This window comes from Giraffa tippelskirchi, chromosome 4 (genome assembly GCF_054371585.1).
Source record: "Giraffa tippelskirchi isolate mGirTip1 chromosome 4, T2T-mGirTip1v1.2.pri, whole genome shotgun sequence".
Taxonomy (NCBI): Eukaryota; Metazoa; Chordata; class Mammalia; order Artiodactyla; family Giraffidae; genus Giraffa; species Giraffa tippelskirchi.
In genome coordinates, this window is record NC_137278.1 from 132,632,572 (window position 1) to 132,651,822 (window position 19,251).

At 38.4% G+C, this 19,251-nt stretch overlaps 1 protein-coding gene and 3 non-coding genes across 15 annotated transcripts; all 4 read left to right on the plus strand.

The window, feature by feature from the left end:
• Window positions 1-848: 848 nt before the first annotated feature.
• KANSL2 (KAT8 regulatory NSL complex subunit 2) lies at window positions 849-18,956 on the plus strand. Of its 12 annotated transcripts, none has more exons than XM_081596834.1 (10): window positions 849-898; window positions 1,428-1,686; window positions 2,486-2,664; window positions 3,164-3,278; window positions 6,655-6,822; window positions 7,002-7,164; window positions 8,093-8,189; window positions 11,486-11,739; window positions 17,426-17,549; window positions 18,239-18,956. In XM_081596834.1, exons 2-10 carry the CDS (start codon window positions 1,436-1,438, stop codon window positions 18,292-18,294), a joined length of 1,407 nt encoding a protein of 468 aa, XP_081452960.1. In that variant the 5' UTR covers window positions 849-898; window positions 1,428-1,435; the 3' UTR covers window positions 18,295-18,956. The 12 variants fall into 12 exon arrangements, with proteins under 12 accessions (XP_081452960.1, XP_081452963.1, XP_081452958.1 ...); XM_081596837.1 differs by having other exon boundaries at window positions 18,245-18,956; XM_081596832.1 differs by having other exon boundaries at window positions 17,426-17,545.
• LOC145504105 (small nucleolar RNA SNORA2/SNORA34 family) lies at window positions 8,281-8,416 on the plus strand. Its single transcript, XR_014052085.1, has one exon. It is a non-coding gene; the product is annotated as a small nucleolar RNA SNORA2/SNORA34 family (small nucleolar RNA).
• LOC145504106 (small nucleolar RNA SNORA2/SNORA34 family) lies at window positions 16,522-16,653 on the plus strand. Its single transcript, XR_014052086.1, has one exon. It is a non-coding gene; the product is annotated as a small nucleolar RNA SNORA2/SNORA34 family (small nucleolar RNA).
• LOC145504108 (small nucleolar RNA SNORA2/SNORA34 family) lies at window positions 17,875-18,013 on the plus strand. Its single transcript, XR_014052088.1, has one exon. It is a non-coding gene; the product is annotated as a small nucleolar RNA SNORA2/SNORA34 family (small nucleolar RNA).
• Window positions 18,957-19,251: the final 295 nt, after the last annotated feature.

A 19,251-nucleotide genomic window follows, 5' to 3' on the forward strand; every position in this document is an offset into this window, starting at 1 on the left:
ACCATCTGGGAAGCCCTCTCAGTCCAATGCACTTAACTATAGAAGAGAGAAGAAAGGGATAAAGAATGAGTGTTAGTCGCTAAGTGTGTCCCACTCTTTGCTACCCATCTCTGCCAGGCTCTTGTCCATGGGATTCTCCAGGCAAGAATACTGAAGTGGCTTGGCTTTCCCTTCTCCAGAGGATCTTCCGGACCCAGGGATAGAATCCGGGTATCCTGAACTGAAAGTGGATTCTCTACCGTCTGAGCCACTAGGGAAACTCAGAATAAGGGCTGGATTCAAATTCACCTCCTTGCCACTATTTATTAGGTATGGGCCCGTTCTGTTCCTCCATTATCTTATCTGTAATATGGAGATCATAGTTTCTACTTCTTAGGGTTCTGAAAATTAAAAGTTTATATGTGTAATTTCCCAGGCTCAGTAAATACTTGAAAAAATGTTTCCATAAATGAACTGTTCGCAAAAGAAAACTAAAGCCTTTTCCTGTATAAACAATGAGAGTCAAATATACAGTGATTCTTTGGCCTCTACATGTCGATTTTGTTATACCCACTTTGTAGGGGTGGTGAAACAGCTACGGCCTAAGATCACACACACAGCGCCCCAAATCCGCCTGGACATCAGCCACGATCGGAAATGGAAAAAGCCGTCCCTATCGAGCAGGTCCCACAACCCACGCTCCCTCCGCCTCACTCTCTGGAGCTGAGTTGCTGACAGACAGCTCTTCTAGCCACCCAGCCGCGCCTTTTCTCAGCGCCCCTCCCCCTGAACGCGATAGATAGCCAATGGTGACACAGAGTCGTAGACTCAGTATCCAATCAGTGGCTGGGAGCCCGGAAAGGCATGTTAGAAGTGGCTGGCGCTGCCAGAAAGCGAGTGGCGCGGTGCAGCGGCAGAGGTAAGATGGCGGTTGTGTTTGATTTTCGCTTTTGGAGTTAGGCTGCTGTTTCGCCCCTTGTGTCTGTTCCGAGCTGCTACTCTGTCTCAGTCAGCGTCAGGGTCGCTTTACTCCTCTGGGCGTCCAGGACCCAGATTCGCCGGTTCTCGGAGTCTTAGGACAAAATGGCGCTTGGACGGGCCTCCGAGGATGGGCAGGGCCCAGCCTTCAGCTTTGAGGCGGGCCGGGACAAAGGCGGCATGCGGGGAGGCGGAGGCCAGGGGTGGGGCGGTTGCGGCGCGGCGTGGGGCAGGAGCTGGCACTCCGCCTCTTGCTGCTTCTCGTTTGTGTGGCGACCGTGCGAGCTCTTGAGATACTTTCAACGTGGCTGTGGTCGGAGTTGGGGGAGGGCTTGGACCGAGAAGTTGAGATGAGGCAGATTCAGTAACGTCTTGGTAGACCTGGGCGGAAGGGAGTTAAGGAGCGTGACTTCCGCCTGGCGTTTTAGAAGCCGCGCGGTAAGGGCTTTGATTTTTATGCGACCCTGCAGGTTTTGGTATGAACAGGATTCGGATTCACGTCTTGCCGACCAATCGGGGGAGGATCACCCCAGTGCCCAGATCTCAGGAGCCCGTGTCTTGTTCTTTTACTCATCGTCCATGTTCGCAGCCTCGTCTGGAAGGGCAGGAATTTTGCATTAAGCATATTCTTGAAGACAAGAATGCGCCTTTCAAGCAGTGTAGTTATATATCGACGAAGAACGGAAAAAGATGTCCCAGTGCTGCCCCAAAGCCTGAGAAGAAAGATGGGTATGTGTGTGTGTATATATATATATATATGTATATATATAGAGAGAGAGAGACAGATAGATACCTGTCGTTTGTACTTTTAGTTTTTAAGTGAGAGGAAGATGTGGCAGGATATGGCCTTGGAAACAGCCGCCAAGTGTTTTAGGCACGTGTTTATAAAATTGAAGTTATGGATATATCCTTGGAAAATTTTTTAAAATGATGAAGACGAGGAGACATCTCCTAGTTGGGCCATTTTGTTGTCTCTTTGTTACCTTACCTGTAAAATAAAGATTATTGTTATTATTATTATTCTTAAGCCTAGGTTCCATGGCTCTTTTGGCTGTCCTTGAATCTTAGGTAATGCAAAATTGTATACATGTGTATTTTTCTAGGAAAAATATCCATGCAGGAACAATTTGGCTAGATACTTATGCATTGTATCCCACATCTTATTACCTACAATGGATTGATTTTGAAGTGTTATAAAATGCAGAATTGCCTTCCAGAACCAGTTTTGAGAGATGAAGGTGGATCAGTGTGATTTGTTGCAAAATGTTACCAGCATTTTTATAGTTGGAATATTTCCTTAGATGGATAGATCACTGGGGTATGTTAGCCTACATTTCCCTTCAGTAATACCAAATGAGTTGATCTTGCCTGTTAAATTATTCTGCCTCACTGGCATTTTTAATCTATAAATGAAGATAATAGTCATTTTAATTTCCTGAAAATGATCTAAAGATCACTGTCTGTGGAAATCATTGAGCTCTTATAAGAGGGAGCATGAGTATAAAACGTTAATATTTTGTCTCCTTAGGGTATCCTTCTGTGCTGAACATGCTCGTAGGAATGCCCTGGCACTTCATGCGCAAATGAAAAAGACCAATCCAGGGCCTGTGGGTGAAACACTCTTGTGCCAGCTGAGCTCATACGCTAAGACAGAGCTGGGATCTCAGACTCCAGAAAGTAGCCGCAGCGAAGCCAGCCGAATTCTGGGTAAGGATCTTCGCTCTCATAATGAAAAAACAGGAAGAAAGTTAACAAAGAACTTTGGTTTATCTCAGTGCCTTGAACATATGTGGCACTTGAAAATACAATATTATTGTTAATTCATTGCCAGTTTGGGAGAATTCAGGACTGCTCTTTTTCATCAGTCTTTTTGGTTTTAAGTCATGTGTGCTTAGGTTTACTTTCCTGAGTTTATGACTCAGTGCTGTTTTTATACTTAACAACTTTGTTAGGTAAGATAATTTCAGGAAACAGAATAATTTTGAGTTGCCCTTTCTGTCCTTTTTGAGGCTATGGTTAACTCATTTGTGTTATAAGTACTCATACTCAGGAAGTATATTTCTTAAGCCATTTTTATTTGCCAGTGCTTCTGTATTAAGCATTTTTAATTTTAAGATTTGGGTTGGTGTGTTAAGTAATCTAGTTTTGTGTGGTGGAGTTACAGAGGTGGGAAGTCTTAATGGCTGCTCTCCCTTCCTTGCCTCAGATGAAGACAGCTGGAGTGATGGGGAGCAGGAACCCATTACTGTGGATCAGACATGGAGAGGTGACCCTGACAGTGAAGCTGATAGCATAGACAGTGATCAAGAAGATCCCCTAAAGTAAGTTGTAACTCCACATAGGGCTTTAAAATATTTTAGTAGGTAGTATGTGGAATGTAGTACTGCATGCTGTTAATAGATTAATAAGCTAGGAGGGTTGAAGATAGCTTAGCTATTTGTGAGCAGTAATAGCTTCTGCATATTAAAGTATCATTGTTCATCACCATCTTGCTTCAGAGTAGGATTCAATTCTTTTTTAGAAGTCTTGTAATTTGGGAAAGTTTTTGGACATCAGATTCTACACGTGAGAAAGTACAGGGGGGAAATAGATTTCTTGGACATAGGAGTTGAGAGGTGGGTGGAGATCAGAGACGAGAAAAGTGATGAGAATTGGTTCTTGACTTAAACCTCAGGAATAAAAAACTGGTTATATTTGAATAACAACTTTTTTTCCCCCAAAATTCTGATTAATTCATATTTTATTTACCTTTATATGTCTAAGAAAAATTAAAAGATGTTTAAGAGCTTCCTTTGGTTTCATGCCTAAGAAAGAGAAACTGATATAGAAACCTGGGAGTAATTGACCTAATTATATCTTACTAAGGTTCTGCTCTTTACTTAACCCATGATCGCTTTGGAGTTACAGAACATGGCCACTCAAAAGTCTAATGTTTCTGTGTCTCATAGTTTGGGTTTAGTTTTTGTTTTTTCCTAACTTCTATCTCGATACTTCCCACTGACAGTTTAGGTGGAAGAACTCTTAAATAGTGGAAGGGGTAATGCATTTCTAGACTTGACTGTGTTTGACAAATTCTTAGAATAGCATCTTCTTCATTCCTTGGATTCTGAGGTTTCTAAGAAGTGATTTAGGGTTATATTTTCTGAGAATAATTTCATCTATTTAAGTAATCTGAATATAGAGAGCTATTCAGAAACTACTTGTTTGGAAAGTCCATATAAGTAGTTTGAGAAGGAATGCTTGTTTCTAGCAGGATATTTTCACAGTAGAAACTTTATACTAAGCCGTGTATATATATATAGATAGATAGATAGATATAGATATTGTATATATATATAGATGTAGATATAGATAGACATAGATGTAGATAAAATTTATATAGTTACATTACATTGTGCTTCTGGAAATGCCATACTTGATTGTTTGAGGTGTACATGCTGTAGGATCACAAAGTGATTGTCTTTTGGTGTGGTAAACACTCAGTTTGGAAGGTCCAGAAACTTTATTTTGTCTGTACTAATCTAGAGTAGATCAATCTTCACTGATCCACATTTACGCTAACCTGACTTACAGGAGATTTGGTGGTTTAGTTGCTAAGTTGTGTCCAACTCTTGCAACCCCATGATCTGTAGCCTGCCAAGTTCCTCTGTCCATGGAATTCTCCAGGCACGAATACTGGAGTGGGTTGCCATTTCCTTCTCCAGGGGATCTTCCCAACCCAGGAATTCTTCCCAGGATTCTTCTCAACCCAGGATTCAAACCTGGATTTCCTGCATTGCAGGCAGATTCTTTACCTACTGAGCTAGGAGGGAAGCCCTTACAGGAGATTGTTAAATAAAACAAAATACCAGTTAATTTTATGAGAAATACAAGTGTTAAAAGGGCTAAATGTCAGTTTCCCCTAAAAGAAACATTCAAAGGGAAAAAACAATTTAACACAATATAGTAAGTGATTCCCTTTTTTGAAATTGGTCTAATAATAAACCTAGACTGATATTTGTGCACATCAGAGCAAGAAGAGTTAGTATATGATTTTTTTAAATTATAACTAGCTGTGAATATTTGCGGCTCCATCTTTAAAACAACTCATTTGTCACATGAACTAGGCATTCACCTTAGTTAGGATGCTCATCTGCCTCCCCAAATGATTTGTTGTAAATTCTAATTGTAGTCCTCAGTTAAATTCTCTTCTGACAGTGTACAATGAAATTAATTTCATTTTAACAAATGATATTAGGTTAAGGCCTCAGCATTTTAGGGATACAGGCATTAATGCAGACATGCCCCATTTTCCTGAATATGAATAACCTCATCACCTTGTTGAAACATTAGATATTTTTGAAATTTTCACATTTTCTGAGTCTTAGATTTTGCTATTTTTATAATTTCAGAGTACTTTGTAGTTGTACTTTTCTTATACACAGGTATTATCTCCTGTTTATATTTAAGAAAAGTTTTTGGCAGAGATTATTTGCTGTCAGTCCTAAAGTTAATAGTTTCATTCTGTGTATTTCAGTGATTTAAGAGTTAACTTTTAAAGAGCACATACTTTTTGGATTTAAAATTAGTATAGAGTTTATGTATATTTTGCCTTTTAAATAATAGAAATAATTTTTACTAGGTCAAAATATGAAAGTATCAAGTCAAGATATATATCTAGCTTATTCTTTCTATTTATATAATGATCACTTTCTATTTATATAATGATCAATAGAAAGAATAATTTTTTTATTTATATAATAAGACAAATGGAATAAAAAATCTTTTAAATTTGTAGTTAATCTCTTAAGTTTTGAACTACTTAAATCAGAGTAAGGAAACAGTCTTGAAATGCTGCCATTTAACTCATTTGCTTATGTGACCTCATTAATCACTAGAATTTTTTTTTTTTTTTGAATAAGTTTTTTTTTTTAAGTTTTGTTAATTCATAGTTGGTGGCAAAGCTTAATAAAGTTGATGTGGATCTAGATCTTTGGCAATTAAAGGTTTCTCCAGGGTACTATATTTTGAGAATATTGTCAAGAGAATGAGCTGAGGACATTGACTAGCCATTGAGATCAGTGTTATGAGGGCTAGTGTAAACTCCAAAATACAAGTGTAGCTTATTTTTATTTATTTATTTTTGGCTATGCTTTGTGGCTTACAGGATCTTAGTTGCCTGAACAGGAATTGAATCCAGGCCTTTCAGCAGTGAGAGCATAAAATCCTGACCACTGGACCACCAATTAAAAGTGTACTTTTAAATTAGAAGTTGTAATTATTTGTGATCTTTTGTACTTTAATTAAAATATATTGAGATACATGCTACTAAATTAAACACTTTAATTTACTGGTAAGTGGTTTTCTTCTGTATTAAATTATTAAAGGGAACAAGACTGTAGATTAGTAAAAGTTTTGAGTGTTCTGTGTCTTTACTCCTATTTAAACATAATGCAAATAACAGGAGCATAAAGAAACATTTTTCCTTCCCCACATTTTGAGATCATACATTAGTATCCATTCTTGGTTATTTTGTTTTTGTTTTTTGATAACAATAGTAAAATGCTGTGAAAACATTCTAATTTTGTAAGGTGATTGTCTCAGCACTGACTGCTTGTTGAATAGCAAACCTAAGTCTAACCTTCACTCTTTGCTCCTTTTAAGCTTGGGTCTTATTGTTGTGCTTTCTTATCCTTTTTGAATCGTCTCTTATTCTAGACATGCTGGTGTCTACACAGCAGAAGAAGTGGCCCTGATTATGCGTGAGAAGCTTATTCGTTTGCAATCTTTGTACATTGATCAGTTTAAACGACTTCAGCATCTGCTCAAAGAGAAGAAGCGACGTTACTTACACAATCGCAAAGTGGAACATGAAGCTCTAGGCAAGTTTTATGCCAGTTCCAACAACCTGTCACGGGTTCAATCAACATGTGAATTTGGTAGTTAGACTTATTCTTTTTTGTTACCTGGACTGGAGAAGGATTTGCTTTTGAAACTGTTTGAAGATGCATCCTTGATTGGTTGCTTGGCAAATAACATCTTGACTCTTTTGACTTTCCAGGTAGTAGTCTCCTGACTGGCCCAGAGGGACTTCTGGCCAAAGAACGAGAAAACTTAAAGCGTCTAAAATGTCTTCGGCGGTATCGTCAGCGCTATGGAGTGGAAGCCTTACTACACAGGCAGCTGAAGGAGCGCAGAATGCTGGCCACAGATGGTGCCGCCCAACAGGTAATTTGTGTATATACCTTTAAGGTGTATACATTTGCTTTTACAGAGTTACAGTAAAACAGTTTTGGTTCTAAAATCTAACTTAACTGGGCTTACAGGGCTTCTCTGATAGCTCAGATAGTAAAGAATCTGCCTGCAACACGGAAGACCTGGGCTCGATCCCTGGTTTGGGAACATTTCCTAGAGAAGGAAATAGCTACCCACTCCAATGTTATTGCCTGGAGAATCCATGGACAGAGGAGTCTGGCGGGCTACAGTCTATGGGGTCTTAAAGGGTTGGACATGACTGAACGATTAACTCTCACTTTCACAGTTTTTGTTCTGAAATCTAACTTACTGGGGTATATTGAAAAGAGCACTTACCTGAGAGTCCAGAGACATGGGTTTTAGTTCCCTTCTGATCAGTTCCGTGCCTGCTCTGATAAATGAACCTCTCTGAACTCTTATTTTCATCTGCATATTGAAAGATTGCCATAGATTTCTAAGTTACTTGGTTCAGAAATCTTCAGTCAGAAATAGGCACAGAACACCAAACAGTTTGGGACTCTTGTTTTAGAAAGCAGAGATATAAGTAGAATAATAAGAACAATGAATGTCAGTAAGTTTGACGAACCAAGTTAAGTCATCATTTTTAAATTTGTTTAAAATGCTTTTTAAACAAAACATCAGTAAGAGTAATTCCATCTTTCTCATATTTTTTGAGACTCAACGTAAGACTACAATTTAAGATAAGTAAAAGACAGGTAGTTTGAAAAACACTAGGCCTGTGTATCACACTTTTGTAATATGAAGGAGTTGTATTTCAAATTATGGTTGGCTCTTTATTTGGACATGAGGTTTAATTTTTTTTTTCCTTTTGCATAGCATTGGTGAATAAAGTGTTAAATGGTAGGTAATTTATTTTGACTAATGTATTTTCTCATTTTAGGCCCATACCACTCGTTCCAGTCAGAGGTGCTTGGCCTTTGTGGATGATGTTCGTTGTTCCAATCAGTCTCTTCCAATGACCAGACACTGCCTTACCCGTATCTTTTTCGCTGTGTTTAGTTTGCTAGCTAATCTGAAGGCTAGTGGGGATCTGTGATAGTTTAGTTAATTGAAGGTCTTTGTTTTCTTTTGGCCCTGAATCAAGGCCAGCAGTTTGCTGAAGCTGTTGGTTTCAAACAGGAGCCTAAAGAAGTCTCTTTCTAAGGTCTGTTGGCCATTTCAGATCTTGGAAATGTAGTGGTCAATTCATTAGAAAGAAACATCTCAGTCATTGGTGATAGGGGCTAATACTTATTTGTAGTTGATTAATATTAGGATTCCAAAATTTAGAGATGCTTGGTTTAACTTTTTCATTAGAATTGTAATAATGTTAAGTCCAGTTACTATAAAAGAAAATTGTTGTGTATCCAAAAACTGTGGGATGATTCTGAACTGTGAGCTGTCTTTGAATATTATCCTTTTGTGTGGTCAGGGCCATGGCTTGTGTATTTTAGATTTCATTCAAATAGGAAACTTATATTTATAATTGGGTTGTAAACTTTTTTGAGTTGTATATTAGATTGTGAAAGTGCATCTACATTATGAACATTGATTGGGAAAAGTCACTTTCATAGTAAATGCACTTTCTAAATATAATCTTCATTATATGAAAGGCATGAATCTTGCTGGATTTCATTTGCCTGGCAAAATATACAAATATTTGGAAAGTAAAATGTATTTTCTTTAGTAAGAAGGAAAGGAAAATATTCTTTTTTGAAAGGAAAACTGATTTTTAATCTATGCATTTTGTTTTTCTTTTTGGCTGCACTACCACAGCCTGTGAGATCTTAGTTCCCTGACCAAGGATTGAACCCACCCAGGTCCTTGCAGTGAAAGTGCTGAGTCCTAACCACTGGACCACCAAGGAATTCCCTAATCTATAAATTTGATACTTATCTATGTATGAAATATAATTAATAAGTTTCAAAAGTTTGAGGGAATAGTGAAATGGGCCCTTCTAAACACTGCCAGTGAGACTAAAGTGCTACAGGCTTTTTAGAAAGCAGTTTGACAATATTCATATTCTTTTTTTTTTTTCTTTTTTAACGTTCATGTTCTTTGATGTCATCTCTGGGAATTTAAGAAGATAATCAAATACAGATCAATATTTTTACATAAAATTCTCCCAACTAGAGATAGCCTTAAAATTTTCAGGGATGGAAAATAGAAAAATTTTGATAAAGTGTAATCTGGAATATGTTCAGGAATTAAACATTTAAAGTTAATGAATGACAAGAAAATGATAGTGACAAAAATAGAATATGGAATTCAGTAGAGTATGGTTTTAACTACATGGAACTAATACTGGGAGGAATATAAGAGAAATGTGACTATTTTTGGATGATGGGGTTATGAATGCCTTTTTTCCCTCTGCTTTGTACTTTCAGGTTTTCTTCAGTGGCCTTGAATTACTTTATAAGGCAAAAAACCCAACTTATGGATATTAAAGAGTATTCTAGACTTTTTCTTACTGCACTGTACTCAGTTTATTAGAATTTTAATATTTTAAAAAAGCAAAGTTGAACGTAAAATGTATTTGAAAAGAGAAGGGAAGTATTATTTTTCTCTTTTATGCTCTTTTCCTTTCCACTCCATGGTTGCCTAAGTCACTTACCCTTCCTTAAGTCCTTATCCCAGAGAAAGATGCGACTGCCATTGGTGACCTGTTAACTCTTTACTCTGGTCTAATGGAGACAGCCCTGGACTGAAAGTGAAGGACCCAGTCTCTAGTTGTAGGTCAACCATTCCCTTCTTTGTCTGTCGTCCCCATCTGAAAGGAAAGGGGTGGAGGAGGGGGGTAAAAGGTTTTTCAGGGATATTGTGATAGTAATTAAGAGGCTTGTGAAAGTCCTTTGAATTACATGAAAAAGGTTCTAATTAAAACATTTAATGGATTAACATTTAAGATTTTGATAATTTAAACAAGATTGGTCTTCTTAAGCACACAGATTGCAATTTGTTGTTCACTTGAGCATTGATTTTCATTTCAATAGTTATTTGTTTACAGTGAGCTATATACTTTACCTCGAGAGCAGTAGTTCTCAGCTGGGGCCGTTGTCCCCCCGTTTGGCAATGTGTGGAGACATTTTTGTCAGTCATAGCTCTGGTCGGGTGTTGCTGACATCTAGTGGGCAGAGGCTGGGAATGCTGCTAATAAACATTCTACAGCACACAGATAGCCACAGTGCTAGTAGTGGCAGTGCTGTGTAACTCTGTTTTAGAGAGTTTGGCAAGTTCTAAGAATGGATTGAAAAAATAACTTTCTTCAAGAGGCTTTATTTGGCTTAAAAATTAGAATTATTAGATTTTTTACCTTTAAAAAATTACCTTAAAATTTGGAGGATTAAAAATTACCCATACTTGCATAATCAATTTATAGAAAATTGGGTACAGTCAATTTATAGAAAGTTGTGCTTTCTGGTTTAAAAAATAAGCCCAAATTTGAAATGACAGTTGTCTTTTAATTTAGGGAAAACAACTGTGTAGTTAGGATATCAGAAAATGCTAAAACTTGAGAAATATGTATTTTGTAGACTGACGTCTGAAATTTTGTTATCTAATCATGATTTCAATGTTCATTCATTCTACAGCGCTTCTTTGCCAACTTGGAAATATAGCCCTTTTCTGCTTCTACCTGTAATAGAAGTTGTTAGGGCTCCTGGAGTGTTCTTGGAGTACTTTCCATGGGCCCTCATTAAAGCAAAGTGTTTCCTGTTAGAGTATGATACCTAGTTATGTTACCAGAGCTTCTGTTTCCCCCAGTACCCTGCTTTTAAACAAATTTATGTAATAAAACATTTTGGAAACAAAGTTCAAAATGTTTTTTTAAAAAAACAAGAACAACTGTCTGCCAGTCTGCTTAACAGCAGAAACAACATTGTATCTTTTGACTCTTGGAAGGAGTTGGTAGGGGCCTCTGCAAGCTATTTGCTTTTGCTGGGACATGTTTCTTCTGGATAGCTACAGATTTCTAGGATCATTACTGTTGATACTTAGCACTATGTTTTTAAATGTTTTATATTTGACCCTCATGGAGAGAATGAGATTAGTGTCTACTCTAAAGTATAGATCCTGAAATGGAGGTTGGGGACTAGTTTTACACTACTGGTAGAGCTAGAATTACTCTAGTAAATGAAAATTTGAGAAATAACTTTAAAAGTTGCTGCCAGCATTTGATTCTGTATCAAATGTAACTAATAATCTTGTGTAGTCCAGACCTTGAATTTTACATGGCAGACAACTTTTTTGTGCCTTGGATAGATCCATTTTATTTCCCTTGACCGTTTTTCTACAGATATTTGTCAGGACACGAATCAGGTTCTCTTCAAATGCTGCCAGGGGTCTGAAGAGGTACCCTGCAACAAACCAGTTCCTGTAAGCCTTTCTGAGGATCCTTGCTGCCCACTGCATTTCCAGTTGCCTCCTCAGATGTATAAGCCCGAGCAGGTACTGTCTGTGCCAGACGATCTGGAAGCCGGCCCCATGGATCTGTACTTGAGTGCTGCCGAGCTTCAGCCCACTGAGAGTTTACCTCTGGAGTTCAGTGATGTAAGTTAGAGAAGCTCTGCTCTGGTTGGCCCTTGAGGCAAGGCCTTATTTATTAATGGTGAGACTAGGTTAGTCATTTGTGGTTTAAAAAAGAAAAAAACTGATAAATTTTTTGAAATGATATGTATGTCGTGTTTGTATGTTAACATATTTGTTTAGAGACAGTTTAAATTTACAGAAGTTTTTCTGAGGGCATGATAAGGGAAATTATAAACAGAAGTTGGAGGAAAGTCTCTTTGTGATTGGATTTATGTAGCTGGGAAATTTGGTGTCCATTCACAAGGTAATTCACTAGAATCTTTTTTTTTTTTAGAATCTTAACAATACAAATGAATTCCAGTATCTGCTCAGCAATGCAGAGTGTTTTGGTTGAGTAGTCAGGGTTATCATTTTTAGATTAATGTGTCCCCCCAAAAAACAACCCTAAACTTAGCTCTGCCTACTGTTTTTCATTTTTGATAGTTATTAAAGATTCGTTGGTGAATGGACTCAGATATCAGTGAACTCTCTAAATGTTTACTGTGACAACCTTCTAAGTGTATACACTTCATTGCCTTTTTCAGCCTGCTCCTCAACTGGTCCCAGCTCTTAAACACATCTCTGATTGTATTTGCTTCCCTAATTAGCACTACCCTACTGTGTCATTCACTTTAGGGATCAGGTGACATTCCCTCTCTTTTTTTTTTAGCACTTGGCTTAATCTTTAGCTTTCTGAATAAAGGTTTTCATTATTTATTATGAAGATAAATCTTCTGAATTTAATAAATAAGATGTTTTGCATATAACCATGGCATATTTAAAGTGACAAATCAAAATAGAAAATTGAGTAAAGGTTGCAGTATTGTTTGTGTAGGGGTAGAAGCAGGATTTGGATGGCCTACAGTGTTGCTCACTAAAAAGATACATCAGGAAACGCTAATATCTTAAAAAGTGGTACTGATTCAATAAACTGATTCAGTGAATCAGTAAGCTGATTCCAAGGAATTCCCTGGAGGTCCGGTGGTTTGGACTGGGTGCTTTACTGCTGTGGCCTGGGTTCATTCCCTGGTTGGGGAACTAAGTTCGCATAAGCCAAGTAGTGTGGCCCAAAAAGAAGAGTGAACTGAATAAATTCCCTTCCCCTCTTTTTTGATTGTATACTGTCTGTAGGCATAGTACATTAATGTTTGTCACTTCATGATAATAAAATTATACTTTTGGTTATAATCTTGATTATGATTGCTTTTTAAAACATTTCTTTCTGGACTTCCCTGGTGGTCCAGTGGTTTGGACTCCCCACTTCCACTGCAGGGGGGCATTGATTCTATCCCTGATGGAAAAACTACGATCTGGCAAGGTGCATGGCACAGCTAAAAAAATTAAAAACAATTTAAAAACTTTTTTCTTTCAGACAGATTCATAGGGTATGAGACTCTTAGAGATTATATACTCCAGTGCTTTCCAAAGTTTTCCAGTGAGATTGTGTTGAAGAGAGTAAATGAATAGATAGCCCTAGATTGATGGGCAAATTTTTGTCCACTTGTCTTCATTTTTACGTGTGAAGAAAACCCAAAGAGGTACTATCTTTCCTTTTTTTTCTTTTTAAAACTTAGTAACATGAACAGATTTATCTGTTTTAAAAACAACCTGATCAAGTACTACATTGCCAGATTCCCTTCACTTGGTAATATATATATGTAGAAATTAGCATGTGTTTTATTTAGATGTACTAGATTATTATTAATTTTTATTTCATGTGATTGTTAATTTCTAGAGCCATTTCTTTTTGACCCTTTTGTTTCCCCTTTCACTTGTTTTTGTCATTAATTTTAAAGAGTGTTCTCTCAAACTTTTGATGATTTAGATCTGAGAAAATATGACTTTTTGTTGAAGATTATATTCTTGTTTGCTTTTCAGAGAATAATAACACAAAATGTTAGTGATTATGAGATGTGAAAGAATGTATAAGAAGTAACTTTATTTTTTGGGAATCTAATGGGTTTTTAAGAAGGACCTTTGTTAGAGGCTTAAAAGTGATACTTCGCTGTTTGTGCTTGATCATCTATTATGTCCGTATTACTGTACTTTAGATGAACCACATTGGTCGTTAAAAAGTAGTTTTATTCTTTGGAGGTAAAAATTCTCCAGAAAATGTGTTCAAATTCAGTTTTATAAAAGAATTTTTGTCCTCCCTTAGATTCTGAATATACTAGTCTTGCTGGGAAAAAATAGTTTCTTAATTATGTGAATTCCACCCAGCAATCTACCTGTGTTCTTTCTTAGGTATCATTTCTGTAACTTAATAATAATTTCTGGTAACTTGTGGGAGGACCAGGTATCAGATATTAACACTTGCCTGTTTTCTGTCCTTTGATCTAAGGATATTGGACAAATAGTAATATAATACCTTAATCCTGTTACTTTGAGCTTGTTCTCTTTTTGTGTTTGTTTGTTTTTTGAGTTCCATTTTTGACATCAGAACAAAGTGTGGATTCTATCCTATATTCTGGTCTGTCTCTACATATTTCTCTTATGTTAGGCATTTCTGCTGATCCTTTCTTCCTCTTATTTTAGGTTCTTGTTCCCAATTTTAATTCTCATAACAGACAACACTCAATATGTGAAGAAAGCCTTTTTAGTATCTGTTTTTCTTTGAAAAATTTCTACGCCATTGTCATCTCGAGACTTTGAAACGTTTTGCCACATTACTTATATGGGTTCTTTTAAATTTCATGTTAGTTAATTACGCAGTTGACTCTTGAACAACATGGGCTTGAGCTTTTGTGGGTTCACTTACTATGCAGATTTTTTTTTCCAGTGAATACTTTTTACAGTCTTCATGATCTGCAGTTGATTGAATCTGAGGGTACAGAACCATGGACACAAACGGCCACCTTGAAGTTATACACTGATTTCTGACTGGACATTGGTGCCCCTAACCACTGCATTGTGCAAGGATCAAGTGCATGATAATTGTGCATACTAAAAGAATTGGATAAAACAGTTCACAGTCTTTTTTTTTTTTTTTCCCTTCTGGCTGCAGCATGCAGGATCTTAGTTCCTTGAAACCAGTGCAGGGATCGAACCTGCACCCCCTACAATGGAAGCGTGAAGTCTTAACCACTGGGCTGTCAGGGAGTCCGAGCAGTTAATAGTCTTAACGGTGTGAGAACACTGGTTTTTGTCGATGGTACAGAAGTTTCTAACACATCTGAAATAGATGTTAGGTAGCCAGCTGTATCCTTTTCCTTATGTTTCTGCTTAAATTGAGCAGCTTTAAGTCTAGCACATCCTTTATCAGTTCAGTTCAGTTGCTCAGTCGTGTCCGGCTCTTTGCAACCGTGGACTGCAGCACGCCAGGCTTCCTTGTCCATCACCAACTCCTGGAGCTTACTCAAACCCACGTCCATTGAGTCAATGATGCCATCCAGCTGTCTCATCCTCTGTCGTCCCCTTCTCCTCCCGCCTTCAGTCTTTCCCAGCATCAGGGTCTTTTCAGATGAGTAAGTTCTTCACATCAGGTGGCCAAAGTATTGGAGTTTCAGCTTCAGCATCAGTCCTTCCAATGAATATTCAACTGATTTCCTTTAGGATGGACTGGTTGGATCTCCTTGCTGTCCAAGGGACTCTCAAGAGTCTTCTCCAACACCACAGTTCAAAAGCATCAGTTCTTTGGCACTCAGCTTGCTTTATAGTCCAACTCTCACATCCGTACATGACTACTGGAAAAACCGTGGCTTTGACTAGACAAACCTTTGTTGGCAATAATGTCTCTGCTTTTTAATATGCTGTCTAGGTTGTTCATAACTTTTCTTCCAAGGGGCAAGTGTTTTAATTTCATGGCTGCAGTCACCATCTGCAGTGATTTTGGAGCCCCCCAAAATAAAGTCTCTCACTGTTTCCGTTGGAGAAGGAAATGACAACCCACTCCAGTATTCTTGCCTGGAGAATCCTGTGGACAGAGGAGCCTGGTGGGTCACAGTTCATGGGATCTCAAAGAGTTGGACACAACTGAGCAACAAAACACACACCCACACACACCGTTTCCATTGTTTCCCCATCTATTCGCCATAAAGTGATGGGACCAGATACCACGATCTTAAGTTTTCTGAATGTTGAGTTTTAAGCCAACTTTTCAATCTCCTCTTTCACTTGCATAAGAGACTCTTTAGTTCTTTGCTTTCTGCCGTAAGGGTGGTTGGTTTCATCTGCATATCTGACGTTATTGATATTTCTCCTGGCAATCTTGATTCCAGCTTGTGCTTCATCCAGTCAGTCCAGCATTTCGCATGATGTACTTTGCATATAAGTTAAATAAGCAGGGTGACAGTATACAGCCTTGACGTACTCCTTTCCCAATTTGGAACCAGTCTTGTTCCTTGTCCGGTTCTAACTTGTTTCCTGACCTGCATACAGATTTCTCAGGAGGCAGGTAAGATGGTCTGGTATTCCCATCTCTTGAAGAATTTTCCATAGTTTGTTGTGATCCACACAGTCAAAGGCTTGAAAGTTATATTGTTTCCTTTACCTTAATTATCTTGAGGATATGATTCTTCATTTTGGTGATCAAAACCAAGGGAAAGGATTTCAAATTCTTAAGACTTATTTTTAAAGCATAGAACTTCCGTTTTCTCAAGAAGCTGAATTACCGGAGACATAGATCCTCTATAAAGTGCCTTGAACACAGGACAGTTTAAACCCTTAAGTAGTTTTCACTCTTGGAAGGCAGAGTTTAGCAGTAATGCTTAGAAAGCAGAGGCATGAAAGTGAGTTTGACACATTGTCTGAGCTTTTATAGTGCTTTAGGCCCTGAATCAAGACCCGTAGTTTGCTGTAGCTGTTGGTTTCAGACAGGAGCCAAGAGCATTGTCTTCCTTTGGTCTGTTGGCTTCAGCCCTCCCTTGGGGATAGCCAGTTCAGTTGGAAGAAACATAGTCTGTAGAATATAATGTCGTGTGTGTGTATTTTAAAGGGCAGTTGGATTATGTTAGGTTTAAGAATCAGGAACTTATTCTCTGTGGGGATAATGACTTAACCAAAATATTTCCTGGCCATTCAGAAGGAGTTTGAGCTTTTTTGTCTTCCTTCTTTCTTCCCTATCCCTCTTCCTGTTTTATTCACTGTCTGGCTTTGCGGCTATTGGAATGTTTATCAAGTGGTCTCATATTGTCCAATCTATTAAGGCAGTATTTCATTTTAATTTATAATTATGCTGCTGTCCATTTTAGATGCATCACTCATGAACTTAGAGGTTGACTACAGCTAGTCTTAGAAGTATATGCCTGTTTTGGGGAGGGCGGGGTGCTGCACAGGTCTAGTTCCCCAACCAGAGGTTGAACCTAACACCCTTGGCAGTGAAAGAAAGGATGGAGTCCTAACCACTGGACTGCCAGGGAATTCCCAGTGTATGCTTCTTTAAAATATTTTTTATTGTGGTAAGATATTTATAATGTAAGATTTTCCATTTTAAAACATACTATTCAGTGGTATTAAGTACATTTAAACTATATTGCAACCATCACCACTATCAGTTTCCATTGAACTTTCCACAGAACTTTTCTCAGTGCGACAGAGACTGTATCCATTAAACTGTAACTCCCACACTGCCTCTGTCTCTAGCCCTTGGTAGCTACTATTTTACTTTCTGTCCTTGAATTTTCCTGTTTAAAGAATACTCTTTTTTTTTTTTTTCTTTTTCTTTTCTTAGGATTTGGATGTTGTGGGTGACGGTATGCAGTGTCCTCCTTCACCCTTGCTTTTTGATCCTTCACTAACCCTTGACGATCATCCAGTCAAAGAAATTGCTGAAGGCCCAGTGGATATTTTGGCAAGTGAATAATAACTTGAGCCAGGCAGAGAGCTCCGTGCTGGCTGTGGCTGGCATGTACTCCCGGGGGTTGAGGTTGTCATCACTAGCTGTAAAGGTGCCCTTGGTTGCAGTTTTCCAGATGGGCCTTAGAATACTTACTACTAGCCCCTGGCCCCCATATCTGGGAGAGCAGGACATAAATTTATTTGGTTAACTAGGAAAGGTTGAGGCAAGGAATGTAGGTAAATTATTGATTTAAGGGAGAGTTCAGTATTGGAATTGTTTACGTCATAAAGTTAAGCATAAGCAGTGTGATTTGGTTTCTTTGAGCTTTGGGTGGGACACTCATGGCCCTGACTGAAGACCTGCAGTTACACTATAGCTGTTGGTTTCAAACAGAGGCCCAGAGCACTGTCTTCCTGTGTGATCTCTCGGTTGTTCTGGAACCTCAGCAGGGAATGGCTACTTCATTTGGAAGAAACAACCCACAGCTTTCCTTTGCATTGGGAGAGCCTCAGGAATGCTACCAGTAATGATTTATGACTCCAGGGGTCAGGAATAGTCAAGTATGGGGAAAAGCAACTACATAGAGTTATTTTATATCTGTTGTCTTGTTCTGGCTGCTTACTATACATGGGCTTTGTATAAGTCAGATTCATGCTGCAGGCCACAATGAATGAGTTTGTAACCAAAGTGACTTTGTTTTAACAGGGCCAGATGCAGATGGCTGGAGATGGGTGCAGATCACAGGGACTTCGACATTCTGAGAAAGCCCCTGCACCATTGCCTCAGAGTGGAGTGGCTGCTGCAAATGGGAAGCCGGAACCCACTTCTGTTAGTTGATAGCTTATTCTGGGAACAAGTTGACTTTGGAGGATTTGTATTTCCCATTCTTTAAACAAGTATTTCTGACCTGTCTCTCACTATAAAGGACAACCCAGACTACCTTGTTTTTCTTTTGGGTTATTGAGTGCTCTAGTCAAACAAATGTTGGGGGCAGGGACCAGTAGTGTCTACGAGCTGTGTTTGTCTTCCCACTCCATGCAAGGGGGAGAGGTAGGTGATTCCCATCAGAGCTGCTGGGATTGAGAGTCCTGGAGACTGTGCCTAAGGGGAGAGAGGTTTTTGTAATGCTGTTTCCCAAGTCTTGGGATGTTGAGGGACCCAGTGGTTGGTTATCTCTGTCTAGCAGCCTGTATTTTAGCCTTTCCTCACCTCTCTTCCTTATTGGGTACTCTGAAGCTCCTTTCCTCAATGATATCTGACCCATAGCCTCTGAGAAAATAGCCCACAGGACTGGGCCTTCCTAAACCATCCATCTTGCTTCTAACCTATGTAAATTTCTGTAGTGGCTATCTTATGTAAGATACAATAAAAAATGATTGTACATAGTTTCTATTAAATGTTAAAGTGTTATGAAAATGTAAAACAATAAGTTGAATGCATATTTTGTTTGTGTTTGAGAGTGTGGTGTCTATATGTTGCGGGGGTGGGTTGGGAGCAGTCTAATGGGAAAGGGAAAACAAGACAGATACACTTAAAAGATTTAAAAGCCTGTAATAAGTAAATGGAAAGGGCTCCCTTATTAAAACCTACTTGCCTAGTTATGGTATTTCTGCATATTCCTCCCAAATGTCTTCTTTCTTTTTCATCCTCTGTGCCCCCTGCTCCCACTGACATTTTTTTCTCACAATTAATGGCTGGCTGTTGTCTCAAAAATCTCT

What these genes read in the sequence shown, in the direction of transcription:
- KANSL2 (XM_081596832.1), top strand. Translation starts at nt 1,436, where the DNA reads ATGAACAGGATTCGGATTCACGTCTTGCCGACCAATCGGGGGAGGATC. An exon ending in GACCAGACACTGCCTTACCC is followed by an intron (nt 8,190 to 11,485) that starts GTATCTTTTTCG and finishes GTTTTTCTACAG; the next exon opens with ATATTTGTCAGGACACGAAT. An exon ending in AAGGCCCAGTGGATATTTTG is followed by an intron (nt 17,546 to 18,238) that starts GCAAGTGAATAA and finishes TTGTTTTAACAG; the next exon opens with GGCCAGATGCAGATGGCTGG.